General features: G+C 50.5%; 1 protein-coding gene and 1 long non-coding RNA gene across 4 annotated transcripts in view; both read left to right on the top strand.

Moving 5' to 3' along the window:
• Positions 1-1812, top strand: part of LOC116899090 — a 178094-nt gene extending 176282 nt beyond the window's left edge. Inside the window, exon 5 of the long non-coding RNA XR_004387688.1 lies at positions 1585-1812. This is a non-coding gene — a long non-coding RNA (uncharacterized LOC116899090). The remainder of the gene's footprint in view (positions 1-1584) is intronic.
• Positions 1813-1814: 2 nt separating this feature from the next.
• The window catches only part of Trerf1 (transcriptional regulating factor 1), a 43874-nt gene continuing 23846 nt past the window's right edge, over positions 1815-21842 (top strand). For 2 of the 3 annotated variants that reach the window (XM_032900591.1, XM_032900590.1), the window contains exons 1-9: positions 1815-3334; positions 4667-4713; positions 5870-6020; positions 7615-7929; positions 11242-11626; positions 12532-12598; positions 14473-14612; positions 14724-14827; positions 16626-16701. In XM_032900591.1, the coding sequence (XP_032756482.1) occupies positions 1883-3334; positions 4667-4713; positions 5870-6020; positions 7615-7929; positions 11242-11626; positions 12532-12598; positions 14473-14612; positions 14724-14827; positions 16626-16701 (2737 nt within the window). In that variant the 5' untranslated portion in view covers positions 1815-1882. The remainder of the gene's footprint in view (positions 3335-4666; positions 4714-5869; positions 6021-7614; positions 7930-11241; positions 11627-12531; positions 12599-14472; positions 14613-14723; positions 14828-16625; positions 16702-21842) is intronic. The other variant, XM_032900592.1, reaches the window with a different exon arrangement.

The following is a 21842-nucleotide window of genomic DNA, read 5'->3' as shown; positions in this document are numbered from 1 at the left end:
GACCTCTGGAAGAGCAGTCAGTGCTCTTAACGGCTGAGCCATCTCTCCAGCCCAACACATAGTTTCTTAAAGCAAGATCACTCAGTTCTCTGATCTGCTCCTGAATTCTATACCAAAACTCACACTGTGATCCATCGCCCAAAATTTGCATTTGATTATTTGCACTAAAACTTCCTTTCGCATTTTTTTTTCTTTTCTTTTTTTCGGAGCTGGGGACCGAACCCAGGGCCTTGCGCTTCCTAGGCAAGCGCTCTACCACTGAGCTAAATCCCCAACCCCTTCCTTTCGCATTTTATCTCTCTGTTGTTGTATGAGGGTACTTGGGTCTACATCCAGGACATGGGCATCGGGTCAGAAGACAACTTTGTACAGCCGCAGAACTTCTCTGAGGTTTGTCTGTGTGTTAAGTTTTATTTCTTGTCTGTTGTCCAAGTACCCTAAGAAGCTTGAAAAGGGCACCCGATCCCCTTGAGAATGAGTTACAGGAGACTGTGAATGTCCCGACTTGGGTGCCGGGATGTGAACTCAGGTCTTCTACCAGAATAGGAAGTGCTCTCGAATCACTGAGCCATCTCCCCAGCCCCTTAGAACTTACAGAGACAGGGATTAGAACCAAGAGGGCCAATGAGATGCCTCAGCAGGGACAGGAGCTTGCTGCCAAGCTCAGTGATTCAAGTTCGATCCACAGAGTGAGAGGAGAGAGCTGACTTCCACATGCACAGTGGCACACGAACACTTGAACATGTGTATGTGTGCCCACACGTACACAATCAATCAATCAATCAATCAGTCAATAAGCAAATAATGAATCCAGGTGTCATCTGCGCTGGATCAGGTGAGAGGTTTACCTTCCTCTTTGTAAAAGAGGAGAGCAGATGGGACAGAACCACGTGTACCTCTCTTATCACGCCATTCTAGAAAAATACTTCTGTGGGAGTTCAGGGACCTGAGAGTTGTTCCTCTTAGAGTCTGGAGTGCGTGCGCTGTGCCTGCAAAGCCCTCCCGTGCTCCCAGAGATTCACACCCCAGTTTGAAAACGACAGAAGAACCGGAACGGATGGGGAAAGGCCGGGCGGTGGCTTACTTGCCGCGCAAACATGAGGACCTTGAGTTCAAATCCCCAGCACCCGTACAAAAAGCTAGGTGTGCCTGTTGGTGGCTATAACTCCAGCACTGTGGGCAGCCTGGAGAAGGGGAGCCCTGGAGCTTGCTGGATGGTCTAACGTAACGTCCATCGAGAGACCCTGGAATAAGTGGGAATTGATTGGGCAGGATGCCGGAAGTCCTCCCCTGACCCGTACAGACTCAGAGGCTCACACTCCCTACGGGTAAGCATGCATCCCATACGTACACGGCACTCCTGTGGAGGTCAGAGTACATTGTCAAGAGTCACATCTCCGTCCACCATGTGGGTCCCTGGATTTGAACCGAGGTCGCCTGGCTCGGCATTAAGTACCTTAATCTTCTGAACCGTACGCCAGCCCTCCCTGTACCTATCTTTCATTAATGACCACAGTATTCATAATAATGGCTTGTCAAAACTTCCAGGGAAATAAATTTTGTCCTTTGTATCCTGTCTTCCAGGTGTGAAGGACGTCCCCCCACCACGGTGGTGTCTGGTCCGTACCTCAGCCCGAGTGAGGATGTAGGCACCTCGGCTCCACTGATGACTGGTTCAAGCCAACAGGGACCCCTGCCTCCAACCACCCTCACAGACATGTCAGCCGTGGAGTAGGGTGGACTATTTCTCTCATCTTCTCAGGGTTTCAGGATTTTTTTTCTTCATTTCCTCTTTTTTGTTGTTGGTTTTTTTTTGTTTTGTTTTGTTTTGTTTTTTTGGTTTTCGTTTTGTGGCTGAACATTCATAAGCACGGAGGACATCATGGGGGACCAGCAACTGTACAAGACCAATCACGTGGCCCACGGTGGTGAGAACCTCTTCTATCAACAGCCACCCCTTGGCGTGCACAGCGGGCTGAACCACAGCTATGGGAATACAATCTCGGGGGCTGGAATGGACGCCCCGCAGGCCTCACCCATCTCTCCTCACTTCCCTCAAGATACTCGGGATGGTCTCGGCTTGCCTATTGGCTCCAAAAACCTTGGCCAAATGGATGCCTCCAGGCAGGGAGGATGGGGAAGCCATGCAGGGCCTGGGAGCCATGTCCAGCTTCGTAGCAACTTGGCCAACTCAAACATGATGTGGGGGGCGCCGGCCCAGGTGGAACCCACGGATGGGTACCAATACACGTATTCCCAGGCCAGCGAGATCCGGACCCAGAAACTCACCAGTGGTGTTTTGCACAAGCTGGACTCTTTCACCCAGGTGTTTGCCAACCAAAACCTGCGAATTCAGGTCAACAATATGGCCCAGGTGCTGCACACCCAGTCAGCAGTGATGGATGGAGCCTCTGACAGTGCCCTCCGTCAGCTGCTGTCTCAGAAGCCTGTGGAGCCCTCAGCATCAGCCATAGCTTCTCGCTACCAGCAGGTACCCCAGCAGCCTCACCCTGGTTTCACAGGTGGACTGCCCAAACCAGCCCTTCCAGTCGGGCAGCATGCTCCCCAAGGGCACCTGTATTATGACTACCAGCAGCCCCTGGCCCAGATGTCCATGCAAGGCGGACAGCCACTGCAAGCCCCTCAGGTGCTGTCCAGCCATATGCAGCCATTGCAGCAGCACCAGTATTACCCACAGCCGCCGCCTCAGCAGCAGCAAGCCGGACTGCAGCGGCTCTCCGTGCAGGAGATGCAGCATCAACAGCAGCAGCAGATTCGCCCCTCACCGCCTCAGCAGCAGCAGCAGCAGCAGCAACAGCAGCAACAGCAGCTCCAACTGCAGCAGCGGCAGAGTTCACTGCAGATACCTCAGTATTATCAGCCCCAACCCATGATGCAACACTTGCAAGAGCAGCAGCAGCCATCCATGCACCTGCAGCCCCCTTCGTACCACAGGGACCCTCACCAGTATACCCCGGAGCAGGCACATGCGGTCCAGCTGATCCAGCTGGGCTCCATGCCCCAGTATTACTATCAGGAGCCTCAACAGCCCTACAGTCACCCCCTCTACCAGCAGAGCCACCTGTCCCAGCACCTGCAGCGTGAAGACAGTCAGCTGAAGACGTACTCCAGTGATAGGCAGACCCCGGCTCTGCTGAGCTCTCACGGGGACATGGGACCTTCTGATACAGGGGTGGCAGATCCAGCAAGCTCAGAAATGACCCGGGTCACCAGTACCCTTCCTCACCAACCGCTCCTGTCCCCCAGTGGGATCCACCTCAACAACATGGGATCTCAGCATCAGCAGCCGTCTCCCAGTGCGATGTGGCCCCAGGTATCTCAAGGTTCCTTCCCGTATCTGCACGTGCGACAGACTCAGCCAGGAGTGAGTCTCTGCAGTGCCCAATCCTGCCTCCAACCTTTACCCTTTACGTTCTTCACACATTTCCCACAGGTTAACCTACACAGACACTTGGAATACAAAATCGATATGGATTCCGTCTTTGGCCCTGGGGTTTTGTCACTTCACTAAAGAGATGGGCAGAATACTGTAGTGTGTCTGAAACAGTTAACATAATGATCAGGACCAGGGGCCAGAGGGTTGGCTCAGCTCAAGCATGGGATGCAGGGCAGAGCTTGGCAGTAAATGCTTGTAATCCCAGCACTGGAGAGGCAGCGACCAGAGGATCCCTGGGCTAGTAAGAAACCTGTCTCAAAAATAGCAAGTTGGGCCACCATGATGGCTGAGCGAGGAAAGGCACTTACTGCCTCTGCTGCAGACCTGAGTTCCAACCCCCAGGACTGAGGAGAAAGGAGAATACTGCCCCCCCCAATGAATTGTCTGTTCACCTCCACACACATGTTGTGGCAACACATATACACACACATATGGATGGATGGATAAGTAGGAAGATAGATAGATAGATAGATAGATAGATAGATAGATAGATAGATAGATAGATGATAGATAGATAGATGATAAATAGATAGAGTGTAATAAAAATGTTGACGTGAACAGTGCCTAGGGAACAATAGCCAAGGCTAGCCTAACCTCTAGCCTTCACTAACATGCCCACAGGTGTGTATAGAACCACATGCACCTTCGTGTACAGTGTCTATGTCAGGGGCAAGAGGACCACAGAGTAGGGATATCTCATCCCCACTGAACTCTATCCTTGGGGTAGCGACACAGATTGTCCTGTGACTTCTGCACAAACACGGTCGGTGCACATGGATGCTCCCCACCCACGGCCCACACCACCTTTACACACGCCATACATGCAGTCATATACACGAAGTTCTTTAGTTTTGATGGCTATCTGGTCCCCTGGAATGTTGCTGTGCCACCCAGTTCCCGTCTGTCCTTTTCCGGGGTGGACTCTGTTAGTGCAGACTAGACACAAGCAGAATAAGGTGGGTAGAAGGGGGTCGAGTCTTAGTGGGCTTGGGGCTGGCATCAGCTGTGAGTTCAGGGAGTAGTGGGCAGAAACCAGATGCAGAACAAAGGCCTAAGTAGACATGTCGGGGTAATCATGGGCAGAGAAAGTTCTGGAAGGGTAGATCCTTGTATTCAGACAACTTGAGAGTCCTCCCTTTAGAAATACATGTTTGTTTGTTTTTTCTCTTTTCTTGTTTTCTTCCGGTGCCCTGTTTGGCTCCAAATTAGATGCACTTACCTGATGGGAGAGCCCAGCCTGGATCTCCGGAATCAAGGTATGGTCAAAGGTTTGGAATATTTGAGAGGCTGGGGGTGTTTCGTGAGTTGTTTGAATAACTCATTTCTAAATCTAAGGCCAAAGTTTCAAGGGAAGTGTAGGGAAAGCAGTAGTGGCTATGTTTGAACACTCGACCTGTGTTACACGAGGTAAATACCAGTGAGGCAGGCGTTGCGGGCAGGCTAAGTCCTCAATGATCCCAGCTCCTGCTGTTCTCATGTTAGAAGTGAGAAGGCTGGGCTCAGAGGACTGAAGGCACTCATAGAGTACGGAGCAGTCACGGGTTTAGCTGCTCTGAGTTCTGTTCTTCACCAGTTCCGTCACTGGGGACTTCATGGGTGCCTTCTGTGTCCCAGGCTTCGAGCCGCGCTCTGGGTGTGTCATAGTGAACAGCACGGGGCTCACTTCCTTCTCTCACAGCCATGGTGGGTGGGCGTTTAAAGCTGTGGATTAGAACACCCCAGTGCCTGAAGATCTAGAATGATGGAGGATGCATCCCGTGTGACGTTAAGAACGTCCTCTGTGCTGGAGAGATGGCCTTGCCGTAAGAGCACCTGCTGGGCTTGCTGTAGGCTGGAATTGGAGTCCTAGCACCTACACAAGGTTGCTCACAGCTGCCTGAAACTCCAGCTCCAGGGGATCTGGTGCCCTCTTCTTGTCTCCCCAGCTACCGGGCACACGCAATGTGCACACACACAAGCAGCTGACACACCACACACACACACACACACACACACACACACACACACACACACACACACACACACACACACAACTTTTTTAAAGAAGAGAAAGCCCTCCCAGACCAGTGAGATGGCTCTCCAGGCAGAAGTGCTAAGCCTGATGGCCTAAGTTTGAAAGGAGAGAGCTGACTCTTAAGTTGTCCTCTGATCCAACACACATACGATATATATAAATCTAATTAAAATTTTGATTTTTTTTTTTTTTTAAAAGAAAGCAAGCCTTTGCTCCCTGAGCCTCAGTTTCTCCATCTGTACTTTGGGCTTGGTCATCTGGCAGATAATCAAAGCCACAGACAGTGGTAGATTAGATAAACAAAATGATCTCATTGTAGGTTTGATGCCTTGTGATAAATTCTTGTTTCCCCGTCCTCGATGTGTGTGTCCTTTCCGTGTGGCCCTACCCTTCAACAGCGGCCAAACCAAAGGAGTGTTTGGGGAACAGTTTGATGCCAAGAACAAGCTGACATGCTCCATCTGCCTGAAGGAGTTCAAAAGCCTGCCTGCCCTGAATGGCCACATGCGGTCCCACGGGGGAATGAGGGCATCCCCCAGCCTCAAACAGGTCAGCAGGGGCCCACCCCGTCCTTTACAGGTCATGTGCTGCTTGCTTTGCTTCGCTGCTCTTGGAGTGAGACAGGGGGATGGATGTGTGCCTTTCGTGGGTGCCAGGAGAGGCGGTCTCCACTTCCCTGGCTTCTTAGACAAGTGTCAAAAGAGGAGTGCTAGAAACCTTGTAGGAATCCCCTCTCTTTTCCTAGAGAAAGGTACCAAGGAACTCTGTCAGTGTGAGATCTATAAATATGCAAATGCAGACTATACATATGCAAATGTGTAGTTGAAATCTAATATCTACTGAAGCACCAAATGGCCTCTGACATCAGTGGTCAGCGACTAAGGAAAGCATGTAATCCCCAAGCCTCGCCAGAATTTTCTATCCATTCGTGCAGTGGTGATTGGCTGTAGGTAGGATCCAGTGATCCTGTGATCCCCTCAGGATGATCCAGGAGGACAGTCATGTAAGAAACCACCTTTGGGGGTTGGGGATTTAGCTCAGAGGTAGAGCGCTTGCCTAGGAAGCGCAAGGCCCTGGGTTCGGTCCCCAGCTCCGAAAAAAAAAAAAAAAAAAAAAAAAAAGAAAGAAAAAAAAAAAAAAGAAAGAAAGAAACCACTTTTGGGTTCAGGTCAAACTCAGAGAATTTTCTGAAAATATTGAATTTTGAGATTTACTCTCCCGTCTCTATTTCCTGGCTGTGCCACACACATAAAAGTGGAGTTTGTGTTCACTGTTTTACTTGATGTGCATCGGTGTTCTGCCTGGATGCATGTCTATGTGAGGGTGTCAGATCTCTTGGAGCTGGATATCAGAGAGTCGTGAGTTGCCACTCGGGAGCTGGGAATTGAACTCGGACCCTCTGGACGAGCAGCCTGTGCTTTTAACCATCCCTCCAGCCTGTCTTCACATTTTAAAGATATGTTGCCAGGTGGTCCGTGGCTCATGCCTCTCTAATCCCAGTGCCCAGGGGGTAGAGACAGGGGGATCACTGCAAGTTGAGGCTAGCCTGGTTTACACGGCGAGTTCAAGGCTAGCCAAAGCAACATAGCAAGATCCTTGTCTGAAAACGCAGAAAAGAGAAGGTATGTTTTCAGCCTGGTGTGGCATTACGCACCTGAAATCCCGGCACTCAGGAGGCTGAGGCAGGAGGATTCTGAGTTTTGGGTCACCTATTGAGAACCTGTCTCAAAGAAACAAACACAACCACAGCACAGTCTGCGTTCTCCACGTGGTTTCCTAACCCGAATAAAATGTAAGCTACACTGATTGTTTCCTTAAGACACTGAGGCAACTGAGACCCAAGGAGTGGAAATCTCCTACCTAAGATCTCACGTTTAGTTTTGACTGAATAGCAGTCCCTGTCCTTTATTTCAAAAAGCCACGAAAGCCACCAACTTTCTTTTTTTTTTTTTTTTAATATTTTCATATACAAGCGATATCTTACGTGCAGCTCAGGGACCCAGAGTTACAGGAAGGAAACCGCCCAGCTGTGGTTTTCTGTTCCCCTCCACTGATGTCCTGGAACCTCTGAGGAAAAGCAAGTCCATCCCCCCTTGGGAGAGCTGCTTTCAGCCCAGGATCAAAGCCTTTATTGTCTGTGTAGGAGGAAGGAGAGAAGGTCCCACCGCCTCAGCCTCAGCCTCAGCCTCAGCCCCAGCCGCCACTGCCGCCTCAGCCGCCACCGCAGCTCCCTCCTGAGGCAGAGCGCCTCACGCCTATGGTCATGCCCGTGTCTGTCCCTGTCAAGCTTCTCCCACCCAAGCCCAGCTCTCAGGGGTTCACCAACAGCGTCGCTGCCACCCCTTCGGCCAGAGACAAGCCAGCCAGCTCGATGTCGGACGACGAGATGCCTGTGCTCGTGAGGATGACCCTCTCCCCCCCTCACTCTCCCCAAGGGGCTGCCCCCCGTGCGCCTGCTGTGAGTTGCTGCACTGCCACACCTGCCTGGGGTGGGGACATTGCTTTGCTTTCTTGGAGATGAGGACAGCTTTTCCAGAATCACTGCCCTGTTCGACTTGACGTAGTCTCCCTCTCAGGTTCAAGCGTTCTAGGGCCACCCCGCCACTTGACCAACCTGTCCCATACTCGTTACTCCTCCAGGCTGATGGTCTGGGTCCAGTTCTGAAAACTGACGTGTTCTCACGCCTAAGCACGTCAATGACAATTCAGTTGGCAGGCATCAATATAACCTTGCCAGTCACTAAGAGAGGAAAAACATCTCTGCTAATAAACAAACCGTTTCCCTGCCCTGGATCTTTCCCAAGACCTCTGGCTCTCCCAGACCCAACTGCCAAAGAGGTAAACCTCGGAATGGCTGCACCTCTGGAAAGTATCTGAGTCACCGGCTTAGATGATCTGCATCGCCAATGCCTACAATCATCACACCCTCTTTAATCCCTGGGGTCTCAGATCCATTACCGTTCCCGAAATGAGCCCAGTGAGAGCCAGACCCCACAAGTCTCAGGAAAGCAAAGCGATTCATGTTTCTCAGTCCCTGTTAAATTCTCCTTGCCTTCTTCACCCCCTCCTCTCCTCTCTGCCTCTTCTCTCTACCCTGGGGAAATAATGACCTCCATGGTTGGCCATACCAGACCTGTCTCATCCCGTAGTGTCTTGGATCTTAAATGTCCTGAGACAATGAGTGGATTCTGGGAGCCGTAAGGGTAGGGTTGAAACATTCGGCAAAAGAACTGCTTTGGGTTCCTGTGTGAGATTGAGGCTCAGAAGAAGAGAGGCTGAGGGACCACCTCCATATTCTGGCGAGAGGGGACCAGCAACAGATACAGATGATTCCACCTATACACACACACACACACACACACACACACACACACACACACACACACACACACCTTCCTGAGGAAGCTGTGTGGTAGGTGCGAGAGGCTCTGCGTCTATCCTGGAAGCCACACAGGGAGTATAACACCCATCTCATTCAAGACAGTGAGAAGAGGAAGGGCTAGGGAGAAACCTATTTCCTGGAGGTGGCAAGATGGAAAGACAGGTGTCTTCTGCCAAAATGGCTCCTCTTACAAGTTTTCGACTTTACATACAAGTGCAAGTTCTATTTTGGGTTTTGGATCTTGACCTTCTCCAAGGCTAGTGAGGAACGTGCACACGATGCTTCCAGTGAGCTACTAGATCCTGAGGGGAAAGACCGTCTGCCCTCAGTTGCAGGGGTAGGGATGCTCTGTGAGCGGGGTATATTAACTGCATTTTAAACTTAATTGCTTTGCTTTAGTTATTCAGATTGTACGTCCATCATAAATCAGGGTGCACCAGTATACCAGGTCCAGCTACCAAGGCAGTGTGGTGGTATTTTTTTATTTAGGATGATTAAGGGAGTTCTGAGTAGGCTGAATAGGAAGTGGTGAACCTGGTTTAATGCGGGGGGGGGGGGGAGACCGAGACCATCCAGCTGACAGCGGGCAGGCTGAATCAGAAGCATGCTCAGGAGTAAAGAGTGAAAATCAAGCTCCTGGTGCAAAAACAAGTTTAAAATCCAGGAAAGAGCTCTAAATTCAAATCTCAGCTCTGGCATAAAGCCAACTTGAAATGTCCCTCTCAGAGTCTCCATTTCCCCCAGACTTACCAGTAGCCTTCTCCCTCTCCTGGGGACAGGAGTTTTATATTCAGTGTTTGGCTCTGTCCCCTAGAGTCCATAGTTGAAACATTTCAGATGTGACCTAAATGTGATGGTCTGAGTGTTTTGACATTCTGAGTTGGGCCTCTGGTCCAGGTAGCTCAGAGAGCCTTGCCTGGGACATAATAAAGCATTATTTAGAGGCACCAAAAGAGCCTAAAGGGGACTTTTGAAATCTACATTTAGGCTCCTGGGCAGAGTTGAGGTCACCAAGAACTCCACATTACTTAAATGACCTCCTCAGTGACCCAAGGACCGGGCTTAAAGGGTTTCAGATTTGCTCCACAGTCAGGCCTAGGGATGGCAACGTCGCATTTTTGAAACACTCTCAGCAGCCTCTTGGCTCCTCGGGGTCTCTTCTGGGCCTTGGCTGTGAGGCTGGAGGGCACTGGTCCACGGAGACCCATCTTAGCGCTCCCTCGGCAACTTCCACGCTGATGCCGGGAGCCCCTCTCCCCCTCCTCCTTCATTTCTACCTCCCCAAGAGCCTCTCCTAGAGGCTGGGATGGCACCTCGGAAGTCAAGGGAGCTGAGGAAGAAGTAGACAGCGGGAGGGGAGAGGCAGAGCCCACGCAACTGAAGGCAGGCCGGTGAGAGGGGCCCAAAGCTGAAGGGAGCTGGGACAGGTCACATGGCCTGGAGGCAGCTGGTCATGTGACCATGAAAGTCTTTCCCATCACCCCTTGCTGCTGTCTTCACTCGCCACTCTGGCACTAGAGCTGCTGGGCACTGCAGCTGTGCCTGAGCACCTCAGAGCCTCTCCACAGGTATCCCGGCTGGCTGTCACACCCAGCTCTCGGCTTTTCTGGGTTGATGCTGGCCCCCGACCCAAGTCTGTTTCGTCCGGCTTTGGCATACCCTGCTTCTCTATTTGACGTGCATGTGTGGACTTACTAGTATATGTGTCTCCGTGTGGCAGGTCCCCCAGACGAGGCTGGGTTACCCGCCATAATCTAAACTAGCACTGCTGACAGGAAGCAGGAGGAGCTAGGGTTGCTACAGAGGCGCCTCAGAGGGGCGTGACAGGGGGGCGTCACCAGCTCCATCTCCAGGAGAGCCCGTTAAAACGGCCTTGAGGATTGTGGGCCACTGTGCCCCCGGCCTCAAGTAACCCTGTAGAGCCGTGGTGACAGCTCGGGGAACCTGCGCTAGTCACGAAGCTCTTCCTGCCCCTCAGCCTTGGGCCTTGCATCCCTGAAGAGAGGATTCTGACCCCTGCTTAGAACATGTGTGATCTATCCCTGCAGGAGCAGTGGGGGAGCTAAAGAGCCACTCTGCTGGATTCCACTCAAGACAGATGGAAATGCAGTGATAAGCCAGAGTTTTAATTTATTACTTCTTGCGGCCCCACCCTACCCTTCACAGACCTTCCGGATTTTCTTTGCTAACGAGCCCAAGGCCGATGTGGTGGGAGTGGGAGGGGACGAACAGAAGGGAGGCAGTCTCTCCCCCACCCCCTTAGAATTTTCGAGATCCCTGGCCAAATCTATGGAAAGGGACCAAGGCAAGGATAGCAGTTCTGTACTTAGAAAGGGGACAATGGCTGGGGTGCCCTAGTTTGAATCCCAACTGTTCCTCTCACTCTAGGAAATCCCCCGGAAACATCCGCCCATCACCGCCAAAGTTGAGGAGCCCCTCAAGACCCTACCAGAGAAGAAGAAGTTCCGGCACCGGCCTGAGCCCCTCTTCATCCCACCACCGCCTTCTTCCTATACTCCCAACCCCACCTCTTACTCGGGGGCCACCCTGTACCAGAGCCAACTGCGCTCCCCACGCATCCTCGGGGACCACCTGCTCCTGGACCCCGCCCACGAACTGCCCCCCTACACGCCGCCACCCATGCTGAGCCCCGTGCGCCAGGGCTCAGGGCTCTTCAGCAATGTCCTCATCTCTGGCCACGGCCCTGGAGTGCACCCCCAGCTGCCCCTCACTCCCCTCACGCCCACGCCACGCGTGCTGCTGTGCCGTTCCAGTGAGTCGTCCCTTAAACCCTGGTGTCACCCCCTGTCGATTTGGATACTACCCTGAGTGGGTGGGGAGTCTCACTTTCTTCAACTGGCTAGTTTACCCCCGTGGATTTCTGTGAAATATCCGTTATGTGTTCCACACACGATGCGAGGTGTTCTTAATGCCTCCGCATCGCATTAAGTAACTCGAGGGAATCAGTCTGAGGAGAGAAGGGAGTCAGTGTCTTTGGGATAAAGCACACCAAGGCTGCTTCGGATGGTCAAAAAAAGATGCTTAAGATAAATATTTAGCCGTTATTCACATGGGTGCTATTATAAACAAGAGTAAATCGTAATATTTACTGTGCTTTAAAAAAAAAAAAAATCAATCATGAACCCTGTAGGTCATATGCGAGTGTAGCCCCAACGACTATAGGAGCTGAGGCAGAAGGGATGAGGGGAGGGTGAGACCAGCCTGAACAGCACAGGAAAACCCCATCTCCTCAGTAGATATTGGGGGTTGGGGGGAGAAGAGAGATCTTTGTAGCTAGGTTTCTTTCTGGTTGCCTAGAAACCATGTAGCTAAACCAGGCTTTTTTTTTTCCCTCACACTGTGAGAAATGGCTGTCTTAACGCCTGTAATCCCAAGCACTGGGGAGGCTGAGGCTTAAAGCTGGAGGTGAGGAAATTCAAAACCAGATTGAGCCACACATCTAGACCCTGTCAAGGGGCTGAAGGATGGGGAGAGAGAGAGAGAAAGAAAAAGAACCTCGTGAATCCATCCACCTTTCTGGAAATTGATATGGGTTGGGTAGGAGAAGCGCCTTGTCATTGCTGCCTGGCTAATTCCTGGTCAGCTAACTTCCATCTGTATTCGTGTCTTGGGACGTTTTCCCTTGTTGTCCGGTAAACGCTAGCTTTTGTGTTTCAGGCAGCATCGATGGCAGCAATGTGACAGTCACCCCAGGACCCGGAGAACAGACTGTGGATGTTGAACCGTAAGGAAGAACCAGTTACTCTTTAGGGATAAGTCTCAGATAAGGAAAGGTCTGGAAGCTTCTAGAAGGGTAGTCAGTATTTCTGTATTCAGTAGCCACTGAGAGGGGAGAGTTGTGGAAATGGTAGGATCATGGCCTCCTCCCTACCACGTCCTCATAGCTGCTAGTGTTTTAGAGACTTGAGGCTAAATGTGAAACCCTAGATTCAAATAATCTAGCGTCCCTACCTCCACGGGCCAGCTTCTAGACTCATATACGTTCATATCCCCCATGGCACCGCGGCCTCTCTCTTGAAGGTGCTTAACTAGAAGAGAATCCTTCTGAATGTTCTTTTTCCCATGTTCCCTCTGTGACTCTCGGCCAGTCTTCCAAATGGACTTGTTGAGTATCACGGATTTGAATCATTTTCATGATCAATGGGAGGTACAGTATCCACATACACATTGGTGGCTTGACCTCCAGAGGGTACCGGAAACCTCTGATAGGACCATGCCCTGCCTATTAGCACTAAAGTGCCACAATCGTGTCTGATAAGTGAGACCTAATCTATCCAAGCAGATAGACCATCGAGTTATCTGTCATAGACTATAGATCCCAACTGAAGTACAGGTAGGCAGTTTATAGTGTGGGTACTGTAGACAAAAGGATGGGTCACATCCAGGGCCGGTAGAAGTGGCTTGGCTTGCGATTTCATCCCGTTACTTAAAATAGAATAAAAGTTGTGCTTACAGAATTACTCCAGGATTTTCTCACTTCATATTTTCCTCAACTATTAATTCCATCTAAGTATTCCAGCTAATGTTAGCTGGTCACGGGTTACTGAAAACCACAGAGAGCTGTATGTAAAGAGACACTGCTTCACTACGGAAGGGAAAGGTGATTCTTTCCATGAATGAAAAGAGGCCATGGGGTGGAGCTTTGTAGAGTCCAGAATCAGAAAGCTTGGGTTGACACATTCTCATTTTGATTTTTACTGAGTCGGGTTTTTGAGGCCTTTGTTGGTGCCTTGAATGGGAATCGTGATTACCGTGTTCGTGTCCCTGGCCTTTTGAGCTTAGATGGCATGTACATGTAAGAGTGGTCTGGAAGGCATAAATACTTCACATTGCTGCCCACGCTTAGCCTCCTCCCTTCATTCTGGGTATGATCTAGCCATGCTCTCAGCAACTCCTCTATTGGAATTAGCTGTCCTTTCATTCCAGTTTCCGCTGAGAGGCTGAAAGCTGAGACGTTGTAGACTGCCCCCATCCCCTTCCCCAGGCCCCCAACTGTAAGAGGCCTAACTTGGACCCACCAGCAGTATAAATGACACTGAGCCTTATTAATATTGTAAAGCTTGAGTCTTTTGCTGGGCAGTCTCCCAACTACTCTAACCCAACTAATGCGGGCACTACATTCCACCGTGTGGCCAGGTCTACCTCTCTGCTCCATTCTGATCTGACCATTCACCTCTGTGTCTCCTGGATGAATCTCCCATATCTGATTCCTGCCCAACTACTGGCCGTCAGATCTTTATTACAGCCAATCAGATACAAGTCTAGAGTGTCTTGGGCAAATGAGGAAGAATGAATATTTATAAAATATAAGACCAGCGATAGGCCATGTAAAAATAACAAGACCAAGACCTTGCTAGTCTTTAGCTCTCTGCTGGTACAAAAATTGCAGAGACACACCCTCACACAGTGTACCCCAACCCCCAACATTAAAAACTGATCTTACCAGTAAAAAGGGCCATGCCTGGACTTGGAGGACCCTGCTCTGGCATTCTCCTAGCAGAGGAAGCTGCTTCCCTGATGCCTGCAGTTCCGACAGTTGCCTCTGGTCTAGGCTGTCGCATTGAAGCCCATACTGTTTTTCTTTTCCTTTCATTAAAGACGCATCAACATTGGCTTAAGATTCCAAGCAGAGATCCCAGAACTGCAAGACGTCTCTGCCATGGCTCAGGACATACACAAGGCCACACTGGTATGGAAGCCGTGGCCTGAGCTAGAAAACCAGGCCCTCCAGCAACAAGGTACTGGCACTTAGGAGGAGCTGGGAGGGTGAGGGACATCAGGCTCCAGAATGGGTATGGGTTTTTGTGACACTAGACATATCTGATACAGTGATTTCTTACTCTCAACAGTGGAGAACCTTCTGAATTTGTGTTGTTCCAGCGCGCTGCCAGGCGGAGGGACCAATTCGGAATTTGCTTTGCACTCTCTCTTTGAGGCCAAAGGTGACGTGATGGTAAGGAAGCTAAGGCTTCGTGGATGCATTAGCTCAGTGAGTAGGTCCAGACCGGAAGGCCTCCAGCAAAGAAAGCTCCACTTAGACTCCTGCTGGCATATCTGTAACTAAATTATCACGAGGGGTGCATGTGTTCTAGGAAATGAGAATTTCTCTTCATGCACCATGAGGTGGAAGAAACGCTTGAGTGAAACATGAACTGGCCTCAAGGTTCTTCCTGCTGTGGAGAGCAGCCAAACTTGGATGCCTCCAGACCTCCTTTCTCTAGCTCATTAAGTGTTTCTACTTTCCCGTCTTTAACATAGTTCTGAACACTGGGGACCTTCCTTAGGGACACTCAGATGGCCCTAAACTAGAACCATGGGGCCATCTTCACAGAGTCAAAGCTGACCATTTGTCTAGTCAACCTTTACTTCTGGCCAAATAAGTCCATCACTAGTTTCAATTTCTATAGGAGGACTTGATTCTCCCCAGTACTAGAATCAGGGACCTGCTTTTAGGTTAACAAATAAACAAATGTGCAATACTTCACGTGTGGTCTAGAGTGCTTGCCTTTGGAGACCACTGCCCTTCTAGAACCTTCAGCAACATACATAAGTCACTGTGGAGTGTTCCTAAGGCGTTTGTGATGATTCAGCAGATGGTGGTGGGGCCCAGCATTCTGGGTTTTCTCCTTTTCTTTATTTCTATTTTAGGTGTATAAATGTTAATTGTGTGAAGTATCTGTGGAGGCCAGAAGAGGGCATCAGATGCCCTGTAGCACCTTATGGTGCTGGGAATTGAACCTGAGTCCTCTGGAAGAGCAGCCAATACTTTAACCACTGAGCCATCTCTCTAGCTCAGAGGTTCTGGGTTTCCAAGCAGTTCCTAAAAGTTGCTGAGGCTTCAGACTCTTAGACGTGGAAATAGCAAGATTTCTCTGCCTTGCTCGACCCAAACCCATCCACTCTCCTACTATCTTTGTTTTTAGGCTAGAGGGGAGCTCTTCCAGAGGATCCAGGTTTGATTCCCAGCACCCATGCGGCAGTTTAAAACTGGCTTTAACTCCAGTTCCAAGAGATCCAAGGCTCTCTTCTAAGCTCCACGAGCACTTATGACACACAGACATGCACCAGACGCACATTTAGTGCACTGAGCTGGTATTCACAGTGCTGGAAGGCAAACACAGTCAAATCCTTGGGTTTCATTGGCCAGACGGCCTCATCTGCTTGGTGACCTCTAGGCCAGTGGGAGATACTCTCTCAAGGCACAAGGTGAACAGCACTTGAAGAATGAATGACAGCTTGTCATCTGTCCTCCGCATGCCCACACAGTTTCACGTGTACATGCATATACATACATGTACTCACATGAACACGGGCATATACACAAGACACTCTGGAAGGGTGACATGTGGTGCATTTCTTATGTAATACAGCTGTTTTTATTCAGTGGTGAAGAGAGCTGTGATTGTCTAGGAAGCAGTCACTGACCTCCCACTCCTTCCTCTCAAACCTTTCCCCTAAGAAACCGCCTCCCTTCAGAGAGACCTCGCTCTGTCTCTCCGAAGGAGTACTCAATTCATAGCTGCCATTTATGTTCTCTGTGGTGTTGACCCTTTAGCTTCAGGCATGAGCTTGGGGCTGGGGGTAGGAGGTGGGAGTTAAAACGTTGAGTCCTGTTGGAACGGAACTGAAAGGAACTTCCCGTTAGCGTCTTCTGTCCCCGGATTTCTTCCCTGCTCTGCTGCAGTGCAGACCTGCTTTCCTGTGGTACTCTCTCACAGACTGACTTCTGCCTTTTCTCTCTGACCCCACAGGCTACCCTGGAAACGCTGCTGCTGCGGAAGCCAGTCAGGTTAAAATGTCATCCTTTAGCAAACTACCACTACGCCGGTAGGTCGCCAGGATCCCCAGGCCCCGTTGCTTCCTAAGAGTGGGCAGCTCACGTTTGGTTGCGTGTGGCTGTGGTTATTTATTTGAACAAATACGTAACACTGGGTCTATTAGCCCGACACTGCCACACATGTGTCAGTGTAAATACTTGCCCCTGTGAATGTCCCAAGACTTGGGAGATGGCTCACGGGGGGTTGCCCACCTGGCAGTGGGACTTGTGCATCAGAGGAGAGAGCCACCAAGGCTACAACACAGAGCAGACTATTAGCAGCCTGTGGCTTTGGAAGGTAGGTTCAGGTCTTGATCGAGGCCCTAGGCTTTCTGTAGGCTTGAATTAGAGAGAGAGAGAGAGAGAGAGAGAGAGAGAGAGAGAGAGAGAGAGAGAGAGAGAGAGAGAGAGAGAGAGAGAGAGAGAGAGAGAGAGAGAGAGAGAGAGAGAGAGAGAGAGAGAGAGAGAGAGAGAGAGAAGAGAAATGAAGCGCCAACCCAGTGCCTGGAGAAAGACTTCATTCATACGTGTGTCCTGTGTGTGTGTGTCTGTGTGTGTGTGTCTGTATGTGTCTGTCTATCTGTCTGTCTGTTTGTGCTTGCTCAAGAGCACATTATTACAGTGCCCACAGAGGCCAGAAGAGGTGACAGATCCATGAAAGCTGGACTTAGAAGCCACCTGACACGGGCGCTGGAAACCAAACTCCTGTCCTTTGCAAGAGCAGCATACACTGTAGAACGCTGTGCTGTCTCTCCAGCCACCTCCCCTTGATTTGTATCATTTGAGGGTTTCCATGGTGCCTTGGGCAGACCACCCCTAGGCAGATGCTGCATGTATGGTCTGGGGGCTCTGTTAACACCACTTCCAGTCCCTCTCCAGACAACCAAACTCAGCCCAAATGTGAAGGTTTCTTTACAGGTCCTGGATCATCCTCCATTTGTCTCTTCCTCCGTCCTGTTCGTCACTTGTGCTAAGTTGGCTTTGCCACCTCTTGTCACCAAGTAGAGAGGCCTCAAAGTTGCTTATGCACCTACCTATGGGTCATGACAGCAGTTGCAAGGAAGAGACAAGCACCACATGGACACTTGAGGTTAAAGACATCATGTAACCAGGGCCAAAGAGCCAACTTCATCCTCTCCCGCTTGTGTGGGTCCAAAGATGTGGAAGCTCGCCAGCCTGCCATGTTTTGTCGCCGCCTAATCCCCAGCATTGTATGCTGTTCCATTAAACCCTGGCAGGCGCTCCCAATTCCTGGATCCCAAACGTCTCTGCCCAGTGGGTGGAGCTTTGTATGGACTAAAAGAAGCATCTAGCCACTAGCTGAGAGATGCTGTACGGGTTAACCTCAGGTCACACTGCCTCGCCAGAACCTTGGGCTTGGTCGTGGCCAGCTGTGAGCCTCTTCATCCAGGACATGATTCCTCTCCAGTTTGTTCCCCAGTGTGGTATTTTTATATGCATCGAGACACAAAAGACCAGGAAGCTATGGGCTAGAACACATCCAGCCCCAAGCAAAACAAAAAAGATGAAAATGTTACCAAGAACTTCGAAGGGCCGCTGAGATACATTAAGCTTTTTGGATTGAGTATTGCTAACCAATCCATTCCCACAACACCTTCCCTCCCACATACCTTAGGAAAACTCTTGCTTCTGAAGTCATTTCAGCCCTTGGAGACCAGAAGTGGGAGTGACCGTCACCTAAATCTTCTGGTCACTGGCCTTCTTCTCAAAGTGATTACAAACACAAGACTATTCTAGCGTTGTGAGCGCATGGGGCAGAAGACCTAGAATCAGATACAGCTCCTACCTTTAACAGTTTAATAGAGCCTTCCTACCAAGACATGGGAGACAACTGAGTGTCACAGCTTGTGTCCCAGCCACCATGCCACACTCTGACACCCCCTGTACTTGGTTCCTGGGGGTCACTGAATCCTGTCCCATCATAGCCATGGCCTGCCTTGGTCTTCCTGCCCAGAGCCTTCCTACTACTCCCAGTTGAACAGTCACCTCAATTTCTGCCTCGTTGGAACCTTCTAGTTCTCTAGGGCTTCTGGCCTGAGAACCAAACCCATCTGACTCATGGAACCTCACTCTAGGCTCCGAGTTACTGCTCTGGTTTGGTCGTCGTTGCTGTGATAAAATCCTGACCAAATCCAACCAAGGGAAGGAAAGAGTTTATCTGACTTACAGCTTATAGTCCACCATTGATGGAAGCCAAGGCAGGAAGCAGGAAGTAGACTCTGAACCAGCATGGAGGAATGCAGCTTGGTGGTTTGCTTAATCTGGCTTCTCCCACTGCCTTTCTTACCCAACCCAAGTCCACCAGCCCAGGGATGGCACCACCCACAAATGCCCGGGCAGTTAGGAAAATGTCTCACAGGCGAGGTCACAGGCCATTCCGATGGGGCCATTTTTTTTCAGTTGAGGTTCCCTCTTCACAGGTGTGTCAAAATGTGTGCCAACTTAACCAAAAGCTAACTGGGACACCTAGAGAAGGAAGTCAGAGCCAGACTTTGCTCTGCCCCAGAGGAAAGGCAGCCAGACGGGACTCCTAGGCAGACAGATCCAAGACTGTGGAAACACGCCTCTCCCTCACTCAGGACCAGGAGGGGGAATGCTATGAGGACCAGTGAGCAGGGCGGGCGTCCAGCCCAGGCCTGAAGTTAGTCTGCCAACATTGAAGAGCATCCTCAGAACACAGCTGTGCAGTGCCTCCCAGGGCTCAGTCCACACCAGGACAGTGTCCTCCTCAGTCCCCCCCACCCATGTGTGGCTAGTAGTCCTCTCCAATGTTTTCACTTAAGCACTCACATATGGCCTGGGGGTGGGGGTGGGGTATTGTATATGGAAGAGCCATGGTGGTTGTGGTCAGACAGCTAGAGCAGCCATGATTTCGCCACTGAACATGTCTTTTATGCATGTGCAGGGTATTGGGGATGGTAGAGTTAGATCTAGCTTCTTTGCAGGGTACAGTGAAGATTTCTGTCATGTCCCATCACAATCACAAGCACCCACTGGGGCCTCAAACCCTGCCTTGATTTTTGAATGACAGATGAGACCTGGGAGAGACAGCCTTTCCATCAGAAGAGTCTAGGCTCTTGTCCTGGAAGCTGCCCAAGGTTAATAAGGAGACAGAATTATGTACTTGCGAGAATTACTTTGCAAAGAACACAGCTGTGGGTCCTTCTATTTTGTTTTATTTTACTATAATAGATTTCTTACAGCAGGACCTGGGTCAGTACTTTCTCTTGCCTCTCCTGACACAGCATTTGCAAAAATACTGTTTAGTGACAAACTCAAAATACGGATTCAGACTGAGGCCCTTCCTCCTTCCTGCACCTAGAAGAAACTTAGGTAGCAGCTTGCATTCCAAGAAAAATAAAATCTGACCTTTACCTGCTATAAATAACTCTGTATGACATTGAAAATCTGACATAAAGTCTCCCTTTTTTTTTTTTTACAGCGAGCCCATCTTTTTGCTGTAACCACAATAATGACATCAATAAAAATTGGGTGGTTTTTTTTTTTTTTTTTAAATCCTGAAAAGAAGCCAGAGAGACCCTTTAAAAAGATACTGTGTCCAAGTTTTCTCTGCCCCAGGAATGTCTGTTTTTAATTGCCTGGATTTGCCGTAGATTGGCCCCAAATTAGCCACCATACTGAGGCTGTTTCCCAGCAACCAGAGCTCTGAGCATTTTGCCTCTAGCTACCATAGTAGTGCCCATTTCATCCAGTTAATTAGGCTCTTTGTCATTAGCCTTAATCGGCTTGTTAGGGCCCCTGCTGATAATAGCCCAATAGCCAGGAATCCCCAGGTGGAGGGAGTAAGTCTGGGGGAATGTCAGCCCACTAACCTCATTTGCCAGGCTGGAGGGCAGCAGAGATCTTACAGAGAGAAGCAGAGCTTTGAGAAACCAAGCCTGGAGCTCCAGCAGGGGCAGGCAGCCTTGTAAGCGGCCACACATCAGAGGGACAACGTGCGTCCCATTCATAGCCGAAGCTGACACAGGATCTGCCTCAAGTGTCCCGTAGAGACGTGGAGCATTCACTGAGCAACTGTTTATGACCAAACAGTGTTGGTCACGGTGAACTGGCCACCCGTGCCCAAGGGTGAGGAAACTGAGAAGCAGACTTCCCTGCTGTCGCAGAAGGAAGAACTGACAGGGACACATGCACAGCAGAAGCCCTCCTCAACAAAGTCGTCCCCTTCGTCACGGCCCAGTGATACCATCTGGGGAACGTGCTCAGATGTCATTTATCCACACCAGGAACTCAGTCCAAGGCCCGAGGGTGGAGCTTCAATCCCAGGGGCAGTCCCTAGTCTCAGGACTTGTTATGTGCCAAGCACTATCCTTTTCACACCTCCTAGGACTGCACAAGAGCTGTCCTCTCAAGGCTTGTGCTCCACCCCCGTCACTGTAGCCTCAAAGTAAGAGTGACACAAGAGAAGAAAGAGAGCCACCATTCCATCATTTTCCTGGACAACTGAAGGCCTGAGACAGAAAAGCTCATTACAGAGCAGCAACGCCCCCAAGAGGTCCTTTTTTTTTATTCCTTCAAGTGTGAGGACTCCTGCCCAGCAGACGGACCAGCAAGCCTTATGGACACAAAGGAGTGGATGTCTCAAAAGTAGGCAGAGCTGGGAACTTAGCGCTGCTCTTTGGAGCTGCAGCAAAAAAATGAGCCCAGCGAGGCGCAGTAGCTAAGTGTGGCCTCCAAAGAGATGCCGCCGGCTTGAGAAGACTGGGTAACCCTGCCAACGTCTCCAGGAGGAGTGGCAATAACTCTGAGAAATGTGCCATGTAAAGCTGGAGAGCATCTTCATTGGCCTGCTGGGGTGGGCATCTCAGCATCTCCTGATGCTGCATCTGAGGGAGCATCCAAGGGCCACCCATCCTTGAATCGCAGGGGACAGCACAGTGCCCCCTCCCCTTACCAGCTGCTGTGACTGAGCTTCCGGCGCTGTCTTTCTGACCCTCTTACCTCTTCACTGTCTTGATGGACACCTGAAGGAACCGGGACCAGTCTTTAATCGTCCCACTGAACTCGATGGCTGGTTGATCTCTGCCTTCATCCTCTTTGGACCTCCCCAGCAGCGGAGAGGAGCTGGAAACCCTCTCCCCCCTAAGGCCCAGAATGTTCAGCATAATCT

This window comes from Rattus rattus, chromosome 4 (assembly GCF_011064425.1).
Source record: "Rattus rattus isolate New Zealand chromosome 4, Rrattus_CSIRO_v1, whole genome shotgun sequence".
In the NCBI taxonomy this organism is placed as follows: domain Eukaryota; kingdom Metazoa; phylum Chordata; class Mammalia; order Rodentia; family Muridae; genus Rattus; species Rattus rattus.
This window is presented reverse-complemented; position numbering and strand designations above follow the sequence as displayed.